Here is a 24,684-nt window from a genome sequence, read left to right on the forward strand (position 1 = left end):
CCTCAACAGAAGTTGCACCCTCCAGGGCGACTTTGGACCTGTATAAGGGTCCACCGACGAAGGGAAACCTAGTCGACGAGGAGAGGAGTCTCACTGTAGGACTAGTGATACCGCGAACCGGAACCGGAAGTCTCATATGGGGCTTCTGATGCATTTAGAAAAGTAGGTTAATTCTAGATACATATATTCTTCTTTACAGCAAGGTTCACTCAGATGTCTATGTATCAGTTAAGAGCCAGAAACAAATAACACAGACACACAAACACACAGCCAGAAAATGAAGTTGCCTCTTGCAAATCCATGTGAATAAAATCAAATAAATTTCTAATCCCCTCCTGGCTATATAATTATTTGATTTTGAATCCAGACTTTAATAGGGTAGGGCAACTTTTCTTATCTTGCTTTCAGCCAGGAATGGAGAAGACGTATTCTAATTCTACCTGTTAAAGCAAAAGACAAAAGAAAATGGAGAACCTCGTTTTGATTTAATTTAAAAATTTCTTTTATGATCTTAATTATTGCTTATAATCCTCTACTGACAATTTTTCTTTAATTCTGAATCTAAACCTTTTCAGGGTGAACCTTGATCATTCCATTTACCACACATTGGGTTTGGGTTTATACCGGTACATTCATTAGACCTGTTTCCCAAAGATAGAAATGCAAGGACCATAACATACCATGAACAAGGAACTTCAATTCATGACTCCCCAACTTTGAAACAAATTCCCACTGTTAGGCATCAATACATTTTTAATGTAATTTCTTAGCAATGTTAGCCTATCATTATTGTGCAAAATTATAGAATATTTATTAATCCTAAAGATATTCTAAAGTGTCCTTTTCACTAAATATAAACTAGTCTCAATGGATGAGCTGTCACTGTTAAGTTCAATTGTTAATTCTATCCAAAAACTATGCTTTTTGTGACATAACTATGCTGTGCCATAACTGAAATGGTGAAGAGGTTACTGTGATTCTACAAAGAACAGGAAAAGGACATTTGATAAATGGACTACTTTAACTTCTGGTTATTATCTCCTCATCCCATCTGCCTTTTCTTAATATGGATAAGATTGCATACAGCTCTATAATAGATTGAATCCTATTTGAATATTAGACTTATATCCTAGAAAACTGGTTATGCAGTGGGTCTGTCAAGACTGATTTGGTCTTTCAGTTACATTTTCTCCCTTGCTCATAGCCTGACAAAATTGTGGAATGCAAAGGTGGAGGGGTGGTATCTAGAAAACTGAGGCATCTTTGAGAGCTTGGTGCTGATCATATGGCAAAAACTATGGGCAAGAAACAAGAAGCTTACTTTGGCCATCTCTTACAAAGAGAACCTTTACAAAATGTTTTATAGATGGCATCTTCCACCCACGAGATTGTCTAAAATGTATACCAATGTTTCCCCCAAATGTTGGAAATGTAATTTGAAAAGTGGAACTTACTATCATATGTGGTGGAAATGCACGCGAGCTTGTGATTTTTGGAACAGGATTAAAATATGGTTGGAAGAAATATTAGAGCAAGCGGTAGAATTAAAACCAGAACTCTTTCTATTAGGTTTAACTACGCAAAAGCATGACAAAGGCGTACTTTATTTAATGCTACACATTTTAATGGCTTCCAGGCTGGTTTTTGCTCAAAATTGGAGGAATAAGGGAATCCCAACGGAAGAAGAGATCCTGCATAAAATTCTATCATGTGCTGAGATGGACAGGTTTACAATGATTATGAAAGACAAAACAGAACATGAATACTTCGAAATCTGGGGCAAATTTTACCGTTGGTATGAATTAAGAACTGCTCGGACTTCAAGCTAATGGTAGAATTAAAAGATATACATAACTGTACATATAATTGTATATATAATTGTATTGTATAGAAGATGAGGCTTATATAGAGGTTAAGAACAATGTATTAAACTTTTGTACTATGATAGGAACTGATAGGAAAATTCACGCTGGAATGTCATGTTTGTCAATTGTTGTTTTAATTGTATTATGAATAAAAATTTATAAAAAAAAAAAAAGAGAGAGAGAGCTTGGTGCTGATAACGCCAAAGTCACAAATGCAGGTGTTCAATGGAGAAGTGGACTTTTCCTATAAGTATTACTATTGGACAATATGGGTGGGGGCAAGGGGATCTATTGTTTAATTAAGGAAGCTTTCAAGCAGAAAAATGAGAACTGGCTTCCTTCTTCTGTGCCAGTGTAAATTTTCACTAAAGTATTTTACTGAAGTAAAGAACTTTATTAGCTAAACCCTTCATCCCATAATCATTTTTTCAGATCTTTTCTTTTCCTTCTTTCTTTCTTTTCCTTCTTTCTTTCTTTCTTTCTTTCTTTCTTTCTTTCTTTCTTTCTTTCCTTATTAGTTAATTTTGTAAATTATAAAATGAATTGATTGATTGATCATGTGTCATCAAGTTATTATTGACTCGTACTGACAACATATAAAATTTTTCTCCATGATAATCTGATCTTTTCTTTCAGGTCTCCCAATGGTACACTCATCACCATTGTAGCTTTTTGAGAAAAGAGGAAAATTCTAATAGCTGGGAAAGAGTTACCACAAGAGATCTAATTGCTATACAGATTAAAGCTCAAGAGATATTTAGTTATAATTATATAAATATGCTTTATTTCCTACTTTGTATCTCAGTATGTCATAGTTGTCATTAGACTGTGTAAGTAAAAACAATGAGCAATTTTTTTCCAAATATAACAAAGGAAAGCAGAGAGCTGAGAAATTTGCATATATGAATTATAGAATGGATGAATGGGTAATTGGAAATTTACTATGTATTATTTTTGCATTGGTTCAGAGACGTGATGTGGGGAATATAATTAAATCTTTGCTGATATCATTCTGAGATTAATTTCTCCTCTTTCTCCTCCTTCTTTTTCTAACTGTTGTATAGTTTAACCAACAATAGTTTATCCAAAGAAAATGAATACTATATATAATAACTCTTCTTTTTGACCAAGGAAATGTTCATGTACACATCCATATAACATAAATGAAGAAGCTTATGGAAAATCTGTATTGTTCTGAAATGATTAAGCTAAATCAGAATCTAAATTGTGGGAGAGTGAAACATGTAAAATGAAATGTAGAATGAAATTCATAAAACAAGATTTTTGCTTAGTTCATATGGGGCATAATATCATGCATTCAAAAAATGTTATTAAGGAATCAGTGCTTAGTTATCCCTCCCTAATTTTCTTCAAATCTAAAATTAGGATTGACTAGGGATGCAGAACAACCAAATCTATATTATTAGTCTAAATTAACTCCAATAATATTTTAACTGTAATTCATCCCTTCCTCAAATTATTGCTATCAAAAACAAATTATAAAACCCTTCTTACAAAGGTAATCCTTAATGCTAGGAAAAAGCTATGATCCACTGATGAAAGTCATATTTGCAGTTGTCCCATTTTCAAGAAAGTTATTCAACTGCCCTTATGGTTTACTGAGTCAATATCACACAGAAATATCACATCTAAAAATGACATATTTTTCTTTATGAAAAGAAAATATCATTTCAAAAGTTAGACGCTTAACACCATTCTGGTTTTACTGATAGGAAATATTTTGTCATCTATATATAAATGTGTAAAAGTCATTAATGTAGATAATGACATATTGCAAGATTGAAAATTTCAGAAGGAACATATTGCGATATTATAAAAGAACTAGTATGAGGGAGTTTCAGACTTCATTGAAATATTATGTGCATTAATTTGGCATGTTCTCCTTTTCAGGTGAAAGGAGACACATGGAATTGTTCAACCCATGGACAGTTAAATAACACAAGAGTTATAGAATTCCATCTTCTTGGTTTCCCAGGTTCACTACGTTTTCAGCTCTTCATCTTCATCCTCTTTTTTATTATATTCATTCTGACCATCTTAGGAAATCTTTCCATCTTCCTTCTCATAATAACATATTGATGCATATACCTATGCATTTTTTTTCCTTTGCAACCTTTCTTTCCTGGAAATATGGTACACAACAGCCTCTATCCCCAAGATCCTTGTCATTTTTCTGGGGAGAAGCAGAAGTATCTCTTTCTTTGGCTGTCTTCTACAGATGTACTTTTTTTCTTTTGGATGCACTGAACATTTTCTGATAGCTACAATGGCTTATGACAGATATTTGGCCATATGTTATCCTTTGCATTATAGTACTATCATGAATAGCAATCTATCTTATAAGTTGGTCTGTGGATGTTGGCTTGAGGGTTTTCTTGTTATTTGCATACCTACCTATTTGGTTACAACACTGTCCTTTTGTGGACTCAATGTGATCAATAATTTCTATTGTAACCTTGATTCCTGGATCATACCCTCATGTACAGACACTTGGTTTATTGAGATAACAGCTTTTTTTCATAGCTATTTTTGTCATTGTAGGCTCCTGTATGATGACCCTTCTTTCCTATATGTACATTATCTCCACAATCATGCGCAGTCCTTGCACCAAAGGTTGACAAAAAGCTTTTTCCACATGTTCTTCCTACCTTGCCGTAGTTATCATTTGGTATGGCTCCACCATATTCCTCTTTGTCAAACTTTCTAAGCAGACCTCTTTAGAAAAGACCAAGGTAGTAAGTATCTTCAACCTTATTATGATCCCATTGCTGAATCCTTTCATCTATACATTAAGAAATAGAAAAGTCAGAGATATTTTGAGGAATGTATTTTACAGTGATGGGCAAAATGTAGGTTCAATCTTAAAGCCTCAAAAATAATTAAAGATGAAACATTATACCATACATTTTGAATCTGAACTCTTGCAGATTCATAACCACTGTTTCCATCAACCAGCATTACTTATATTATCTTTCTGGAAAAGTATACATTAACATTTTTATTTTTTTTTCTCCCAGATTCAGACATTAAAAATGTTTTGAGTCACTGATGAAAATCATGTGGAAATAAAAGGAATGGGATTATTCTTTTCTTTTTTTTATTTTCAGTATCAGATTCATCTTTATTTTCTAAATTTAAAAGAATCTCAGGAAAAAGCACAGTTATCTGGTTATGAAAATGCTGTATTTACTCATACATTAAAGAAATGGGTACGGAACAAATCTCACCCCACCATGCAAAATGATGTTTATTTGATATGTATTTCATTTATGAATTTAGCATCCATATAGTATGTTGTAATACATATGGTGATACAAAAGGTAATACAATAAAGAAAATTGAATGGCATGCTAAATGTGGTTGGCAGGTATTTGACAAGCTAAGCATAATTTTCACGAACAATCTCCCCCTATGCTTGAAGAGAAAAGTTTTCAGTCAGTGTCTGCTGCCAAACATATGCCAGTGAAACATGGACACTAACCTCACAATTGATACAAAATCTAAGAGTGGCACACAAAGTCACGGAAAGATACATGCTTGGCATTACAAGGCAAGATTGAAAGGCCTGCATATGGATTAGAGGATAAACAAAAGTATACAATATCATCAAGAGAGTAAAGAATTGAAATGGAAACAGGCTGGTCACATAGCAAGAAGATCTGATGGTGGATCAAGGCAATTATAGAATAGATCCCATTTGACAAAAAGAAGCCATAAAAAAGACCTAAAACAAGATGGATCAATGACATCAGCAAGTATTGTAGGCACAATTGGCAAAAGATCGTATTGGTTGGAAACATGCCAAAGAGACCTTCATCCTGTAGTGGATAGACAATGGTTAAGTGATGATGATGGTGGTGATGATGATGATGATGATGATGATATGAGGATTTCTGCAATCATTGTTTTACAAAATAGGACAAATGTTCCATTCTGTAAAATAATAATTGCAGAAATCCTCATATCATCATCATCATCATCATCATCATCATCATCATCATCATCTTACCAAAGTGGACTTCTCATCTCTGCTATTTCCTCTAGCATTTCTCTTACATGAGACATCAAGAAAGCTTCAAATCTTGGTCTATCAGTTCCTCCCCCCAGATTAGCTTATTAGATAACATTGAAACCACTAAGGTAAATCAGAGGTTTCTAATAGGTATGAATGACATTTCAAGAAAATTGCTTGAATATTCACAGAGAAATCTGCACACCCAGAGTTTCCAAATGGAAATAACCAATTTCATTTATTTAAGTAGTAAACATGTGAAATTCTCCTCTGTCAGCATTTCAGATATTAATTGCCAATTCCCATACAACATTTGCCTTTTCCCCCCTTCTGGTCAAAGCATTGCTTCTAAACACACACAACACACACACACACACACACACACAAATCCATATGGGATTTCTGATGCAATTTGGAGAATATGGATGATTCTAAATACTGGTTTTCTTCTTTACAGCATATCCAACTTCAGTGGTTATCTAATTACTAGATGCCATTGTGACTGATTAGCAAGATGGCCAGGTTCATCCAGATCAGTGTTTCTCAACCTTGACAATTTTAAGGCATGTGGACTTCAACTCCTAGAATTCCACAGCCAGCATTGCTGGCTGTGGAATTCTGGGAGTTGAAGTCCACATGCCTTAAAACTGTCAAGGTTGAGAAACACTGATCCAGATGAATATGTATCAGTTAAGGACTGGTAGGTATGGGTTCATGTAGGCCAGCACACTTCAGACTTGTAAAGTAAAATCAAGCAACTTCCTGAAAAAATACCAATATGAGGAAAACCCAGATCTGACTCAGGCTAGCTGATTGATCAGCAGCATTGAATGATGCCAACCATATAGTCAATTTTATTAATAAAACCCTTTTCTTTTATCAGTCTACCAGTAAGTCAAAAAAAATATCCTCAGTTTTTTTTTGTTGCAAAAAAAAAAGTTAAAAAAATCATGAAGTGTAGAACTGGAGAAGAGGAAATTTAAAGTCAAGAGAAAAAGTGGAAAATAGAAATATATCTGTCAATTTTGTAGATATCTATTAGTTGCTATCCTCCCTCAATTGCTAATAAATTACCAGGTAAAATAATCATATTGAAGTAATCAGCTACATATGACATTTATATGGCATAAAATGCATTATAACTAATATATAAAAATATGCAAATATAATTTATTTATGTAAAAAACATATTCAGTCAAATATATAATTGTATTCAATTTAGTTCCAATGTTCAAACTGATTTAGAAAATTGACGTGTATATTGAGACATCTGAGTAAATTTGAACCAATTTTTCAAACTCAACTATATAAATAGTTTGGGGTAACTAAAATGCACATGCAAAAAGTATCCAAGTTCTTGGTCTTCATGAAGATACTTTTATTTGGCTTATCAAATTAATCTAAAGATTTGAATAGCAATTTATTATTATTATTATTATTATTATTGTTGTTGTTGTTGTTGTTGTTGCTGCTGCTGCTGAAGATGATGATGGAAGGGACCTTGGAGGTCATCAAGTCCAATCCCCTGCTAAGGTAGGAAATGACTGTCCAGTCTCTTCTTAAAAACTTCCAGTGTTGGCACATTCACAGCTTCTGGAGGCAAGTAATAATAAAATAAAACTGATTGTTTTATTCTAATTGTCACGAAATTTCTCCTTAATTCTAGATTGCTTCTCTCTTTGGTTAGTTTCTATCCATTGCTTCTTGTCCTGCCTTTAGGTGCCTCAGAGAATAGCTTGACTCCCTCTTTTTTATGGCAGTACTTGAGATATTGGAACACTACTATCATATCATCCCACATCCTTTTCTTTGTTAGACTAGACATACCCAGTTCCAGCATTGTTCCCTAAATATGAAATAGAAAGAAATAATACACCTCTTTCAGCAGAGTTTCTTAATTAATTTTATCTTTGGGCTAAAAAAATATTGATCACCTGGAATTCCACTATGTATGGCACTAGATCTTCCTATGCTATGTAGTATATTGGGCAGTATGTATGTATGTATGTATGTATTCATTCATTCATTCATTCATTTATGTGCATGCATGCGGGCACGCGTACACACACACACACACACACACACACACACACACACACATACTGCAGTAGTGTTCATTGTACAAGACAACATATATACTAATATAACCCAGTACCCAGTATTATTAAAGTTGCAATTACCCATTGCTAATTCATAACTATTGACAGGACTACAAGAATTTAATCACAATCCAGTCCTATTTGTTTTAAACTTTAACCAGGAAGTTCAACTTTGCTATAGAAATCATACTTTATAATGCCTCAATTTTCTCATTTTTTTATGGAGTAAGCAAAATTCTTTTCTCTGTGTATTTCTCCTCCCTAAAGAGTTTACATGGATTAATAAACTGCCAATAGAGACATCTCTCCACTGGGATTAAATTAATCATGACATGAATGTTTTTAAAATAGTTTCAATCAACATACTAAAATCCAGTTTCATAAAACATACCAATTCCAGTATCTCTGGATACTTTTGCTTTCCACTTGTTAATAAAATGCTAAGAAAGTTTAAAGTTCTGCAAATAAAAGAAAGTAAACAACAACTCAGTATGCAAAACTAAATATAATCTTAGATATGTTGTTTCATGGATTATTGAGAAATTCACTCAAAAAATCAGGAAAGGGTATCATTAGGACGTTTTACTGCTAAAATATACTAAAGATTTTGTAAGAAGGTAAGATAAACTTAATAATAATAATGTTTTTCCATGTAATACTTCTTCTTACATTTTATAGTTTCTTATTAACTGTAGTTAATTTAACAGAGAATTTCCACTTATATTTTTCTAAAGCAGACACAATTTCTCAAATTAGGGAAGGAACTCCTGACATTTTTTTAATCTATATTTAAATGTCTAAGTTATCTTCCCCTTCCTTCCATTTTTTTCTACTTCAATATATCCTGTCAATAGAGAAAAGGTGAATCAGGATTCTGAATAATAATGTAAAAAAATAATTATTCTCTGCATTTCAGCCAATTCAATAATATTGGCATGATGATATATTGCATTTATATCCACAACAATGGACTTCATGTTAGAATTTAAACTTGCTTGATGTTGAGGGTCTTGATGGTTACTCCATTGTTACTAGTATGTTTGCTCAAAAAAGCATTAATCCAAAGCACATTTCCCTGTTTTGAAACTCTAGGCTCACTTTATATACCATTCATGCTTTTCTTATCAAGCTATAATTTCCATAAATAGCAGTCCTCTTTTTGAAGTAAATTAGATCATCCTATTCATATTGTTATTTCATAGAATAATAAATAAAATAATTTTTCCATGCATCTATGTTTTAACAACAGAATGCTATGTACATCTGCTCAGATGTATGCTCTATTGAGCACAATAGGATGCACTTCTCTGTAAGTGTGAATATACAGATATAAAATGCTGTTCTCTTTGGCTTCAGGACCAGCATTAACAATTGCTGCCAAATCCATTGTTAGGGGGGAAAACTCTCTTCTCTATGACATTTAAACAATTTGGGAAAAATTTCCTCAATATTAAAGTTAAGTCAATAAAAAAATTAGGACTGAATGAATAACTCTCTTCTATCTTTTCTGTTTCTTCAGCAACAATAAATCATCTAGAGAAGCTAGTGATCACACTAATTGGTATGAAGCAGCTTCTGTATTATTATCATCTAAGCTTGTCTAGCTAATAGCAATGCTGACAATCATCCTGGAGAAAATAACTTGGTTCTTTAAACAAAAGAAACCATAGTCACTTTGTAAACAGTAAACTCGATCCATATACATTTTTTGTCCCATGTTTGTCTCCCATTTTTACATTCTCACATTGGACTTGGCCCATCCCTGTACACAATCTGTAAAGGAGGAAGGATTAAATATAGTTCTAGGGGATGCATGTTCAATACTTGTTTTATGACCATCCTTTGACCTAGATTTTAATCAGTTTTAAATATATGTTCTGGTTTCTAGTTCAATTATGTTTTACAACCTGAATTGTATTTGAGCTAAATTAAGTTTTCTATAGTTGGTTTTCAAAGCTCCATATAACCGTTAGGTGGAAATAATGATAAACAGGAAAGATACTTATTTTTTGCAGTTGCCCTAGCTCAGTGATGGCGAACCTTTTAGAGACTGAGTGCCCAAACTGCAACCCAAAACCCACTTATGCATCATCGAGTGCCGAGTGGGTGTGCCCATTGGCTGGGTGTGGCCCATTGGGTGGGCATGGCCCATTGGCTGGACTTGGCTGCAGTAGTAATGGCAGACTGGGTGGGAAAGTTCAATCAATCAATTCCAACTTTGCAAGATATTTTTCCCATGAGAAGTTGAAATTGACTGAACCGTTTTTTTTTTTTTGCACATGGTGGCGGAGGCCTAAAGTGAAAAGATTTTATAAAACCCAGCTGAAGGCCTAGGACTGGGGCAATGGCATGCGTGCCCACAGAGAAGGCCCTGAGTACCGCCTCTGGCACCCATGCCATAGGTTCCCCACCACTGCCCTAGCTAAACCAAACCTAAACTTGAATGAGGCATTATTTTGCTTTTAATGGAAATATTCTGAAATTGTTTTTGATATTTCATGCAATTGCAAGCAATATCCAATTTGAGGTTAATGCCTGAAATGCCTGAAATTGCTCTGAACTTTTGGAATTTTCCAACATGGGCAAGATCAAACTATTTATGCAGTTTAGTGCTTTTTTATTCCCTGAAAGATACAAATTGACATATTGTGTTTGTGTAATTATGTTACCTAGTTTCAAAATGTAATAATATACTGGGAATAGTCCGCTATGGATTCCTGTTTTATTAAGGCTTAGCACATGAAAATAATGATATTGAATTGGTAGTTCTGAAATAACTTTTATTTTCTTAGCTGTTACCTCTTTGAGTCCTTTGAATACAATTGCTTATAAAAATTATTTAACTTTGGGCAGAGATATTAAAAAAATATGGGAGCCATTTCCTCCCAAATTTCCATGTGGTTCTTTGTTCTCTGTTGTATATTAACTTTCTAAAAGACAGGATTAGATTTGCATTCCCTCATAATTAAATATGCCCCACAATTCTCCCAGAATTGCACTATAATTTTTTTAAGGATGTATTCACCATCCATTTTTAAATATTTCAGGGTATAACAATACAAATGCAAGAAATGAGATTAAATTAGAGAATCTTTTTTTTTGAAAAAAAAATTAAATTTTCAATACATATAATACTTTCCATACATTATATAAAAAAAATAAAAGAGAAAAATACCTTTAAAATAGAACCTTAGGTGTCGCTCGTCTATCTCCCCCCAACTGCATCTGCACTCTCAACCTTCCTTCCTTACTTCCCTACTCCCTCTCTCCTCTCCTCTCATCTCTCCCCTCACCCCTTCCTCCCATCCAACTTCCTTCCATCCTTCCTCCTCCCCTCTTATCCCTCTTTGGATACAGTTCAGGGGAAATACCCAAGCGGCACCTCCCTCTAAAATACTCTATCTATTTTATACATTAATATTTCTATATAACTAACCTACTTAATCCCACCCATCCCCTCCCACCCTACCCCCCTGCTTTCCGGAGCAAAATACAGGGTTATTGTAAACAAAATAAACACAATCTATAACTTTTAAAACAAAAAAAAATATACAATAGACAAATTCATACATAACCCTTAACTCCCTCTAAACTTTAAAAATAATAAAATAAACAAATCTACTATAAATCAAATATTATAAAATTCTATAAATAATAATTATTACTTCAAAAAAAAATTAATCATAAAATAAATGGAACTTTAAAATTCCATATTTATTCTGAATATAATCTATCCACCTTCTCCACACTATGATAAATTTTTCTTGTGTTTGGTCCTTTAAATAAGCAGAAATCTTTGCCATTTCTGCTAAATTGGAAACTTTAAGTATCCATTCTTCTAAAGTAGGCAGCGAATCCTTCTTCCAATATAAACCTACAAGTAACCTTGCTGCAGTTATTAGATTCAACATTAAAATAGTTTCATTAACATCTAAATCCATAAAAATACCCAGTAAAAATAATTGAGGAGTAAACTTTATCTTCTTTTTAAAAATCTTTTTTTTTATTAAAAGTTTTTATTTTTTTTTCCATTTGTACATCATGCAAAATACAATTTTGGAATAAAATAAATTCATAACCATTGGTACCGCTTGTCCATTCCCCCCAGGCCGCGTCCACCTCTCTAAAACCTTCCCTACTTCCCTCCTCTTTCTCCCCTCCCATCCTACTCTCTTCCCCTCCCCCTCTCCTCTTACCGTCCTACTTCCTCCCTACATCTTCTTCTCCTCTCATCCCTCTCAAACACATGAACGCAGCATAGGGGAAATGCCCAGGCCACACCTTTCTTATAAACTACCATATCTATATGATCCTTACCCACTCAGTCTTCCACCCACCCACCCCCAACCCCCCTCCCCTCACTTCCCAGAGCAGAATACAGGGTTATTAATGACAAAGTTGACAATAAAAAAGAAAAAGAAAAAGAAAAAAAAGGAGAAAAAAATATCATACTTAACCTTTAACTCCAATAACATCATAAACAAATCTCTATAACATTTACTATAACATTCACTCGTAAAGTAGATGAAACTTTATAGTTCCATACTTTTTCTGAATATAATCTATCCATCTTCTCCATACAATAATATATCTTTCTTGTGTATGGTCCTTCAAATAAGCAGAAATTTTTGCCATTTCTGCAAAACTAGAAACTTTAAGTATCCATTCTTCTAAGGTAGGCAAGGAATCTTTCTTCCAATATGAACCTACTAGTAACCTTGCCGCGGTTAATAAATTCAACATTAAAGTAGTTTCTTTGTCATTTAGATCCACAAAAATACCCAATAAAAATAATTGAGGAGTAAACTTTATCTTCCTTCTAAAAATCTTTTGAATGTTCCACCAAATCATTATCCAAAAAGCTTTAACCTTCTTACAGGTCCACCAAACATGAAAGTAAGTTGCATCAGTACTACCACACCTCCAACATTTGGGCTGTAAGTTAGGATACATACAAGACAATTTTTTGGGATCCAAATGCCACCTATAAAACATTTTATAAAAATTTCCCCTCAAATTTTTGGCCTGTGTAAATTTAACATTTCTAATCCAAACATTCTCCCAATGATCCAATAGAATCGGTTCCTGGATATTCTGAGCCCATTTAATCATACAATCTTTTACTAACTCTGTTTCCGAATCCAATTTTATTAACTCATCATAGATTCTTTTAATATGAGCATGATTCTGATCTTTAATCTGAACAATCAAGTTTTCATCTCCTAATGTTATTCCAACTTTCTTATCTACTGTCCACCTATCCACAATTTGTATGTATTGAAACTATGAGTATGAAATATTTTCTTGTCTTAATATGTCTAAAGATTTTAGCTGCCAATCATTACCTGACCAAATTAATAACTCCTTTTATGAAATTTTATCGAAATTCATCCCCTTAGAGACTCCCTCAATTACATGTCCAGGAATCCCCCAAATAGGTATTTTATATTTTAACCTATAATAATACTTCTTCCAAACTGGAAGAAAAGTATTCCTTAAAATATGTGATTTAAAAGCCCGATCTATTAAAAATCAAATAAGCATGCCAACCATACAATAAATCCCACCCTTCAATAGAAAGAACATCTTTATTTGTTAAATTAAGCCAATCGCTTATCAAAGTTAAGGTGGCTGCATCATAATATAATTTCAAATTGGGTGCTTTAAGCCCACCTCTTTCTCGGGCATCTTGCAAAATCTTAAACTTTACCCTTGGTTTTTTCCCAGCCCAGATAAATTTGTTAATACCCTTTTGCCACTTGTCCAAATTTGCATCTTTTTTTAGAATAGGTAGCATTTGAAACAAAAAAAGAAACTTTGGTAGAACATTCATTTTTACCGCTGATATTCTTCCCAAAAACAACAATTGCAACTTTTTTCAGTCATTTAGATCCTTTTGTACTTTTGCCCATAATAATTCATAATTATTCTTATATAGTTTACCATTAGAAACTGTTATATATACTCCCAAATATTTAACCTTTTTCACCATCTGGAAACTTGTAAGTTTAACTAAAATTTCATTTTCCTTATTAGACATATTTTTAGATAACATTTTAGTTTTATTATTATTTATTTTAAAACCAGAAACTTTTCCATACTGAGATATAACTTCCAACAAGTGACCAGCTACTTGAGTAGGTTGTACTAAAGTTAAGATCAAATCATCTGCAAAAGCTCTCAATTTATACTCATTCCTGTTTACTTTTATTCCCTTAATTACTATTGACTCTCTAATCTGAATTAACAAAATATCCATTGTTAAAACAAATAACAATGGAGATAACGGACATCCTTGTCTTGTTCCCTTTTCAATATTAAAAGTCTCAGTCAGACCCCCATTGATAATAATTTGAGCAGACTGTTGCTGATATATAGCTTTAATGACATGTAAAAACTTATCTCCAAAATTCATTTTCTCTATCAATAAAAATAAAAATTTCCAATCTAGTTGATCAAAAGCTTTCTCAGCATCTAAAAATATGAAAGCCGCAGGGATCTGATTATTCTTATCCAAATATTCTATTAAATTAAGAATTTGCCTTACATTATATTTCATATATCTTCCTGTTATAAATCCTGATTGGTCACTATGAATCAAGTCCTTCATTACTTCCATTAATCTATTAGCCAAAATTTTTGAGAAAATCTTATAATCCACATTTAAAAGAGATATAGGTCTATAATTCCTAGGTTCAGTAAGATCTTGATCCTCCTTTGGGATCAATGATATAAACGCACTCCTCCATGAAGGGGGAACTTGAGCTCCCAACAAAATACTATTAAAAAGCTCCTTTAATGGCTCCATCATTTCCTCAGATAAAATTTTATAATACATTGTTGTCAATCCATCTGTGCCTGGAGACTTTCCCACTTTTAACTGCTTAATAGCTAAACCAATTTCCTCTGAGGTAATTGAACAATTCATCATAATTTGTTGTTCATTAGAAAGTTTAGGAAAATGCACATTGTAAATACTTTTCTACTTCTGCAACATGTACATTATCACTAGCATATAATTTTGTATAAAAATCTAAAAAACTCTTTTTAATCAAATTATATTGAAAAACCTCAGTAACTTTATATTTTAATTTCTCTATAATTCTTGCTTTCTCTTTCTTACATAATTGATAAGCTAACCACCTCCCAGGCTTATTTGCATTACAAAAAGTATTATGTTTCATATAACGCAAATTTGTCACCAACTGATCTGCCATCAACATATTAAATTGTGCCCTAAGCGTATTTATAGCAGCCTTTAACCTATTAGCCATTGGATTCAAAGCAAAGGCTTCTTCTTTTAATTTAATCTCTTCTTCTAATTCTTTACGTTTTTGTGTCAAGTTACCCCTAAATACATTATTCATGTGAATCAAAATTCCCCGCATATAAGCTTTACTAGCATCCCACCATAGGCATTGATGTTCCCTTGTTCATATATAAAACAAAAAATTCCTTCAAATGTCCTTTACATTTTTGTACAAACTCCTCCCGAGTGAACAAATTCTCATTCAATCTCCAGGATCTTCTATTCCCATCTTCCACAAATAACTCCAACCACACAGGGCTATGATCCGACAATGTCCTAGGAAAAAGCTTAACCTTCTTGACCCTAGAAAAAAGATCATTGGAAATTAAAATAAAATCAGTCCTTGAAAATGATTGATGTCTGTCTGAATAAAAAGTGTAATCTCTGTCATTTATATTCCTTTCACGCCAAACATCAATAAGTTCCAACTCATCTCTCATATCAAAAAATGCTTTAGGTAGTTTAGATTGAGTAAGAGTTTTGAAAGAGCCCTTTCTGTCCTTTCTTGAATCCAAGACTCCATTCCAATCTCCTATTAGTACTGTTATATTTCAGTGAAATCTTCTGTTCATAAATTTGGTGTGTTTTTTTTCCATTTTAGATGGAGGAGCTCAGCTATGGACAACTAAATACCACAAGGGTTACAGAATTTATTCTTCTTGGCTTTCCAGGCTCACCATATTTTCAGCTTTCCATCTTCATAATTTTTTTAAATATATACATTCTGACCATCTTAGGGAATCTCTCCATCATCTTTCTCATAATAACATATCAACAACTCCACACTCCCATGTACATTTTCCTTTACAATCTTGCTTTATTGGAAATATGGTTCACAACAGCCTCTATCCCCAAGATCCTTGCCATCCTTCTGGGGGGAAGCAGAAGTATCTCTTTCTTTGGCTGTCTTCTACAGATGTACTTTCTTTTTTCTTTGGGATGCACTGAACATTTTCTGATAGCTACAATGGCTTATGACAGATATTTGGCCATATGTTATCCTTTGCATTACAGTACTATCATGAATAGCAATCTATCTTGTAAGTTGGCCTCTGGATGTTGGCTTGGGGGCTTTCTTGTTATTTGCATACCTGCCTATTTGGTTACAACATTGTCCTTTTGTGGGCCCAATGTGATCAATAATTTCTATTGTAACCTTGATTCCTGGATCATACTCTCATGTACAGACACTTGGTTTATTGAGATAACAGCTTTTTTCATAGCTATTTTTGTCATTGTAGGCTCCTGTATGATGACCCTTCTTTCCTATATGTACATTATCTCCACAATCCTGCACATTTCTTCCACCAAAGGTCGACAAAAAGCTTTTTCCACATGTTCTTCACACCTTGCTGTTGTGTTCATTTGGTATGGCTCCACCATGTTCCTCTTTGTAAAGCCTTCTAAAGAGATTTCTTTACAAAAAAACAAGTTAGTAAGTGTCTTCAATGTAATTTTGGTCCCACTTCTGAACCCTTTTATTTATACATTAAGAAACAAGGACATCAGGGATATTTTGAAGAATGTATTTTGCAGGTGATTGACCAATTATAGATTGATGTAAAAGACTCTTAAAACAAAGGTACTGCTCAGCAAGGTTGAATTTCAACTTTTACAGGTGGCAGGAACAGTGTTCCCACCCTAACCACATTCTCCAAAACTGTTTCAATGAAACTGCATTGCTGATCTCCTCATTTTGGAGTGATTATGGATATTTGTTATCTGTTTTGTTTTTGTCTCTGTGTTTCAAAACATTAGAAATAAATAAATGTTTAAAAAACCCATACTCACTCTGTGACTCACTTAACAAGGCTAGGAGAGAATGGGAAGAATAGGTTTCTTCTTACCATTTTTTTTTCCTTTTGAATATTTTTTCCATTCACATTTTCTATCTAAAATGAAAACTCAGAGAGGCATCAATTATTTCATTGTGAGAATGTGGTCATTCATTCCTTTAATTCTTTTATTTTTTTTTTTAAATAATCACTTAAGTGTTCCACCTTGGGCAGAAATGTAGAAGATAAATTTAATATTAATAAACAGATACTCTAAGTGTTCATTTTTCAAGGGAATACATATAAATGTAGCCCAGTACTATTAAATTTGCAACTACCAAAGGCTAATTATTAACTTTTTATAGCACTACAATAATTTAATTGCAATCCAGTTCTATTTGTTCCAAATCTGAAGCAGCAATTGTACTTTCATGCTATGATAATATACTTCAGAAAGTATCACATTTTTTGAAAAAAGTTTATGAAGCAATCAAAATTCTTTCCTTTGTGCATTTTCTCACCCCAAAAAGTTTACTTCTATGATAGGGTGCCAATTAGAAACAGCTCACCACTGGGATTAAATTAATTGTGACATTAATTTTCTTGAAATACTTTTGGTCAGTGCAATAGAATCCAGTTTGACAATGCAGACCAGTATGCCCAATATTGGTAACTTTGGGTACTTTTCTTTCCATTTGTCAATGAAATGCTAAGAAAGTTTAATGTTCTCTGAATAATAAAGGGGGGAATACAAATCAGTGGAAAACTAAATGTATCTTTATCGCCAGAGATGTTCATTGATTTAATGGATTACTGAGAACTTCACTCAGAAGATCGAGAAGGAGCAAAAGCCTAAGTGCTATTTCTATGAGTAGGGGAAGGTGGGATCTGTTGTTAATCTATCAATCAATCTAGAGTGACAGTCCCCTAGTGGAGCTCAAGGCCAGTTGGCAGTCAGGTCTTTAAGCTCTTGCAGAAGGTCAGGAGGGTGGGAACTGATCTCAGTACAGAGATCAATGTGTTCAAAAGGGCAGGAGTGGATTTATCTTGGTGCTAAGTATGAATTAGGCAATTCACCCCAAAAATAGCTTCATTTTTTTCTCTATGGTATTGTATTGTTTTGTTTGACCAAAACCAGCCCTGATTGATGTAAAGCAAATCATAAATATTCTAAGACTATGTAATGTGAAAATTTAGTGTAGTAAAGATACTGAGCATATGAATGTATCAGATTAAATGTTTTTGCAGGTTCAATCTGAAATGGTCACGGGAACCAGAGATTTAGTCTTCCAATCTTTTAGATTTGTGCTGGAGCTCCATGCTAGGGAGGTAGAGAGAAGATTCCCACACCCATTTCACTTATCCTCTTGTTTTTTACTCTTTATGTAAACTTTTGTAATTTTAATTGTTTTGTTTTATCTTTTTTATTATGCCACTATAACAATCAGATGAGCAGCGTATAAATTGAAGAAATAAAGAAGGCATCAGGGTTGGTTGTTGTTGTTTTGATTTGATTTGTATGTGCATACTTGTCTGTTTTGTGGGTGTGTTTCCCACCCACCCCCTAGAATCAATCATATGCAGTGTTTCGCAAGACAAAGAAACTTTATTTTAAAATACTATGATGGGTGGGCAGGATTATTTTTTTCTGGAATATCTGTTAAGTATGCAAATACAGAGACTGGACAGCCATTTGTCTGAAATGGTGTAGGGTTCCTGCCTGAGCAGGAGGTTGGATTCAATGACCTCCAAGTCCCTTCCATCATCATCATCATCATCATCATCATCATCATCATCATCATCATCATCATCATTGTTATTATGGATCATCGCACAGTCAGCCAGATGTTCAGACTGGATTTGGCATTTTGTCTACATATCGAGTCCTTACCCAGGACCTGGGATAGGCAGATGTGGATGTTTGATGGTATTACAGATATCGTTGTAGGATGGAAGCAGTTCCTAGTAAGGCCGCCTTTTGCAATTATTATTATTATTATTATTATTATCGATCATCGCACAGTCAGCCAGATATTATTATTATTATTATTATTATTATTATTATTATTATTATTATTATTACTATGATAACTCATGTAAAAGCACAGTATATAAAATAAATCACTCATCATTGCTCAGCATACAATGCAATGAATATAAGAGAACATCTTTTTTAAATAGAAAAATTGGGTAAATTAAATGATATTGAAGTGAAATTATAAACAGAGAAGTAACCGACAATTAATCTTAAAAATTATACAGGGAAGATGTTCTTTTCTGAACTCCTCTTCATTTATGCAACTTTCCTTCCATAATGTATGACTTACTCTTGAAAAATTGCAGACTGCAACAACACAAATATTTGACCCTAATTTAACCCAAAGAGATAAAGCATCAATTTTGGAGCCATATTTAAATAAGAGAGAAGATCTGCACTGACATACTGTTTGTCTTTAGCTGGAGGCTAAAACATATGAAGAACAGTTTCAGGAATTAGATATGTCTAGTTTAGTGAAAAGGAGGGCTAAGGGTGTCATTATAGCAGTATTCCAAAATCTAAGGGACTGCACAAAGCATCTGAAGGTAGACAAGAAGCAATGGATGGAAACTAATCAAGGACAGAACCAACCTAGAACTAAGGAGAAATTTCTTGACAGTCAGAACAATTAATCAGTGAAATGACTTGCCTCCAGAAATTGTGGGTGCTCCAATACTGGAGGTTTTTAACAAGAGAGTAGACAATAATTTGCCTGAAATTGTATATGGTTTCCTACCTGAACAAGGGGTTGGACCTCCAAGCTCCTTTCCAACTCTTTTATATTTTGTTATTCTGAATTCTGAAAACAAAAGAGTAGTGTTTGACACAGTTTTCTGTTCACAACTTGAAGGAATATGAGCTATAATCTGTCAGTTTCCACAGTTCTCAATATATAGCTCCTTCAAGTTGCAAAAGTGTTTATTTCCCCAACCTGGATTCCTTTTAACTATTGTTAAAAAGGATTCCATCTTTCATTTTTTGCCTTTAGGGTTCAGGATCATTCTTTTGATCCCCTGTAACTGGCTGCTAATACAAGCAGCTCTTGAGTTAAAACCAGTCACTTAGAGATGTTTTGAATTTATGATGAATTCCCTCAAAATGTACTTAGGACTTGGTTCTGAAGTTCTGACTCTGCCTGCCCCATGGTGATGTGAACAGATTTCTGGCACTTGTCAACCAGCCCACATTTATGGCACTTTGCAGTCTCCTGCAGTTACATAACATCTTTGCCAAAACAGGCAAAGTTAGCCATTTAGTTGGCAAAAATGCCACATAATGAACAATGGGTTCACTTAATGATTGCAGTATTTGCTTAACTACTGTGTTTCCCCGAAAGTCCTAGCTTGATTTTTCAGGGTGGGACTAATATAAATAAAAATAAACTCTAGTTTTGGAGCGAGGTGCACATCTAAAAATCAAGCTGGGGTGAAAGGGTGGAGCTTACCATTGCAGCCAGGCTTCCCATGGATCGACACTTGCCTCGCTGGCCCACTTCTTCAATGGCTGAAGGAGCAGCTTCATTCTCCAGCTAAGAATGAAGCTCTGGCCTGCATTTTGCAGTCAGAGATCTTTCTGGAAGGCCTTTGCAAATGAGAAGTAACTATGGTTTCAATCTGTAGCTCAGTCCTTGGCTGCAAAGGCCTTCTGGAAGGGTCTATGACAAGTTGTCATAGCCAACTCACTACGGGCAACTCATCATAGCCAACTCACCACAACCAACTCACTCCTGGACAATTCACTATGGCTAACTCACTGTGGGACAACTCATTGCAAGACTAATATCAAAGAAATTATGAAAAAGAATCATTAAAGAAAGGATGCAAAAGGAAGAACAGAATAATATGTGAAGAGTAAAAATTAAAATATTTTTAAATTTATTTTAAATAATTAAATAGAATTGTTAAATTGTCCTCAGTGAGTTGTTTCATGGTGAGTTGGCCATAGCGGGTTGTCCCGTGGTGAGTAAGCTGTGTGTAATTGGCTGTGGTGAGTTGGTTTTGGCAAGGTGGCTGCAATGAGTTGGCTGTGGCAAGTTGTCCCATTCCCTTCTGGGGGTCTCTAACTGTAAAACTTTAAAATGCAGGCTGGAGTTCTATTCTCAGCTGCAGAAGGAAGCTGCTCCTTCTGCCACAGAAGAAGTGGGTGGGGCTTTTGGTGCACCCCCACCCGCCAAAATAAGACTGTTTTGGAGGCAAAAAGAAAATAAGACCGGGTATTATTTTAGGGAACACACAGTACCATAGCTGTTGCTTTACAACTACATCATTTGCTAGCGATCACTACAAAAAAAGGTAATAAAATCAGGTCAGTCACATGATGACCCACCTAATTCAAGAACTACTGTAGTAAAGAATAGTACTTTAAACAAATAAACTTTATGGGAAGATAGATAGTGGGGTCATAGAAAACAAAGCAAGTGCACTCAACAAATTAGGAAATGTAACAGATAATGCATACTTAACTTTATGTCTGTCTCTGTGTGTGTCTGTCTATCTGTTTGTGTGTGTGTGTGCTTGTGTATATGTTTGTATGATTATGTGTGTGTATGCCCCACATGGTTGAAGTCACTTTGAAATCTCTGAATCTCTTTTCCGCTGTTTTATCACAGCATTTTATATATGCATATAAATATGCCTATACATATATGTTTGTATGTGTGTTAGTGTATACTAAGCATTTAGATTCACAAGAATTCCCCACCTATTTCTCTGCTTAATAGCTGTCCCTTCCTGTGGAAGGATTGATCTTGTTCACTCCCAGAAGATCTGTGAGATGTGGAATCAAGTAACTGAATGCAGAAATTCATAAGTAATTGAAGAAGCAACTTCACTGAGAATATTCAACAGCATAATTCACACAAAAAGTATAATAATAATAAAGTTGGAAGGGACCTTGGAGGTCATCTAGTCCAACCCCCTGCTCAGGCAGGAAACCCTATGCCATTTCAGACAAATGGCTGTCCAGTCTCTTCTTAAAAACTTCCAGTGTTGGAGCATTCACTGCTTCTGGAGGCAGGTTGTTCCACTGGTTAATTGTTCTAACTGTCAGGAAGTTTCTCCTTAGTTCTAGGTTGCTTTTTTCCTTGATTGGTTTCCATCTGTTGCTTCTTGTCCTGCCTTCAGGCGCTTTGGAGAATAGCTTGACTCCCTCTTCTTTGTGGCTCCTAAATGGCCCCTTGCTTTATCATCTCAAATTACTGTATAATTTCTTAGACAAATTTTCTGTTACTTTCTGTACTTTGCATTTGATATTCAACTTATTTCTTTATGTAATTTTTCATGTGTAACTTACTGAATTGGCTTATTCACCATGCAGTAAATGATATTACTGAATCATGTATATCCTACTGAATTGGCATATTCATCATGCAGTATGTCAATTAGAAAGGTGAAAGAAAGAAGAGTTTGAGAAAGCAAATGAAATGGAAAAAAATGAAAATGAAAGAGCAAAATACTAATGGTCTGAAAAGTACTTATCTCTCTTTCAGGGTAAGTATAATTAGTGAAGGACAGGTGTAAATGAAAGTGCATGCTAAACACAAATAAAGAACTAGGAATTAAACAACAGAAAATGCCTTATTTTTTCAATGTAACTAGAAAAATACCAATGCCTGAGTGTTCATTGTTCCTTTGGATATCTTAGTGAAGTTACATAAATATACAAACTTATAAATTTCAAAGCACACAATAGATTGTCTTTTAAAAAAAACTGTTAATACTAAAACTTATTTTTTATAACCAACGAATAGATATTCTTCTTTAATGCCAATGCAATGAATGTCTAAATGCCTCCTTTACTTCTTTGTTCCTTAGCGTGTAAATAAAGGGATTCAGCAAGGGAGTTACAACTGTGTTCAAAATGTTCACTAATTTAGTCATTTCTAAAGAGGTCCATTTAGAAGGCTTAACAAAGAGAAAAATAGTGGAACCATACCAAATGATGACAACAGAAAGATGGGAGGAACATGTAGAAAATGCTTTTTGCTGCCCTTTGGCTGAAGGAATATGTAGGATGGTAGAAATGATATAAATGTATGAAAGTAGAGTTATGACACAGGATCCCAATATAACAAAGATGGATATAATAAAGGCTGCCATTTCAACATCATAGGTGCTGCTGCAAGCCAGAACTATCCAGGAATCAAAGTTGCAATAGAAGTGATTGATCACATTGGGTCCACAGAAGGTCAACTTTGAAATTAGAAAAGCTGGCACAGAAATAATGATGAATCCACAGATCCAAGAGCTAGCTGCTAGCATGCTACACAAATGGAAGTCCATGATAGTGGTGTAATGCAATGGATAACATACAGCTAAATATCGATCGTAAGCCATGACAGATAACAAGAAGTATTCTGTGCAACCGAAGGCAAAAACAAAGTACATCTGCAGAATGCACCCAATGAAAGATATGGTTCTATTCCATCCAAGAATGGTGGCAAGTGTCTTTGGTACAGAGGCTGTTGTATACCACATTTCCAGAAAAGAGAGATTGCAAAGGAAGAAGTACATGGGAGTATGGAGACGCAGGTTTGCAGTTACGATAATGATAATGGCAACATTTCCTAAAACTGTTAGAGTGTACATGATAAAAAAGATTATAAAGATGAACATTTTTAGATAATGAGATCCAGGGAAGCCAAGAAGAATGAATTCTATAACTTTTGATTCATTTTGGGCTCTTTCATTGGTCTTTTCCATTTGTCCTCTATTTGTCTGTGCTGAAAATGTAGAAAAAACATACTAACTGAATTCAGGCTTTCATTCTTTGAGATCTCTGAGGTCCCTTTTAGCCCCATGATTCTATGTTATATATTCTATACTTGAAACAGATCAATTTTTCATGATTTTTGTTTTCCCTAAGTTTGATTTCACCTACATAAGATTATAATTATAAAATCCTTTTAAAAATAATAATAAAAAAACCCCTCTTTCTTGAATTTGAATAATGGGATCACATTCAGCCTTCCTCTCTGATAGCTTCCCAAAAATATTATGCAATTATTTCTACCATCTGAAATAAAACTCTTATCTAGGGCAAATTCTCCATTCTAAAATTATTTTTTCACTTATATTCTCCCACTGTCTGATGTCTTCATTCACAATTTTGATCTTCAGTCACTAAATTGCAAATCTTATAGACAAAGCTTGTTGCATGCCAACAGACAAATGTATATATGTGTTATTGTGCGTTAGTATGTTTGCATATATACCCATTACTATTGCTTTACAATTTATGGTGGAAGGCACTTAAAAAAAATTGTATCCACTACATTGTAGAATAAATTTGAGACAAATAGTAAATTACGAAATATAGAGTATTTTCTTGTTTTTAAAGCTATAGCTATAATATAGTCGGAATTGAAAATCATGAAATAATACATATTTGGTTAATTCTAATATATTATTTTTACCTCCTTCCATCCAAACTGAGCTTCAAAAGAATAAAAAGAAAATTTAAATGTTTTTTAAGTATGCCTTCTGGTATTGTCTAATATTATTTTTAATTATTATTTATATTAGAATGTACCAGGTGTTAATACGTTTTGACAAAGAAAGTATGTTG

At 33.9% G+C, this 24,684-nt stretch overlaps 2 protein-coding genes and 1 pseudogene across 2 annotated transcripts; 2 read left to right on the forward strand and 1 right to left on the reverse strand.

The window, feature by feature from the left end:
* The first annotated feature begins 2,779 nt into the window (after positions 1–2,779).
* Positions 2,780–4,765, forward strand: LOC120298068 (annotated as a pseudogene).
* Positions 4,766–8,516: 3,751 nt separating this feature from the next.
* Positions 8,517–16,846, forward strand: LOC120298070 (olfactory receptor 6F1-like). The gene is made up of 2 exons (XM_039321410.1): positions 8,517–8,614; positions 15,908–16,846. Exon 2 carries the CDS (start codon positions 15,908–15,910, stop codon positions 16,844–16,846), a length of 939 nt encoding a protein of 312 aa, XP_039177344.1. The 5' UTR covers positions 8,517–8,614.
* A 6,031-nt stretch (positions 16,847–22,877) lies between these two features.
* LOC120298071 (olfactory receptor 6F1-like) lies at positions 22,878–23,819 on the reverse strand. The gene has a single exon (XM_039321411.1). The coding sequence runs from the start codon at positions 23,817–23,819 to the stop codon at positions 22,878–22,880; it is 942 nt and encodes a 313-aa protein (XP_039177345.1).
* Positions 23,820–24,684: the final 865 nt, after the last annotated feature.

The sequence above is a fragment of the Crotalus tigris genome, unplaced genomic scaffold (assembly GCF_016545835.1).
Source record: "Crotalus tigris isolate CLP2741 ecotype Arizona unplaced genomic scaffold, ASM1654583v1 scf7180000023738.1706062, whole genome shotgun sequence".
In the NCBI taxonomy this organism is placed as follows: Eukaryota; Metazoa; Chordata; class Lepidosauria; order Squamata; family Viperidae; genus Crotalus; species Crotalus tigris.

Bases quoted from the DNA above. Each gene is read 5' to 3' on its own strand.
- LOC120298070 (XM_039321410.1), top strand. From the start codon at position 15,908: ATGGAGGAGCTCAGCTATGGACAACTAAATACCACAAGGGTTACAGAA.
- LOC120298071 (XM_039321411.1), bottom strand. From the start codon at position 23,819: ATGGAAAAGACCAATGAAAGAGCCCAAAATGAATCAAAAGTTATAGAA.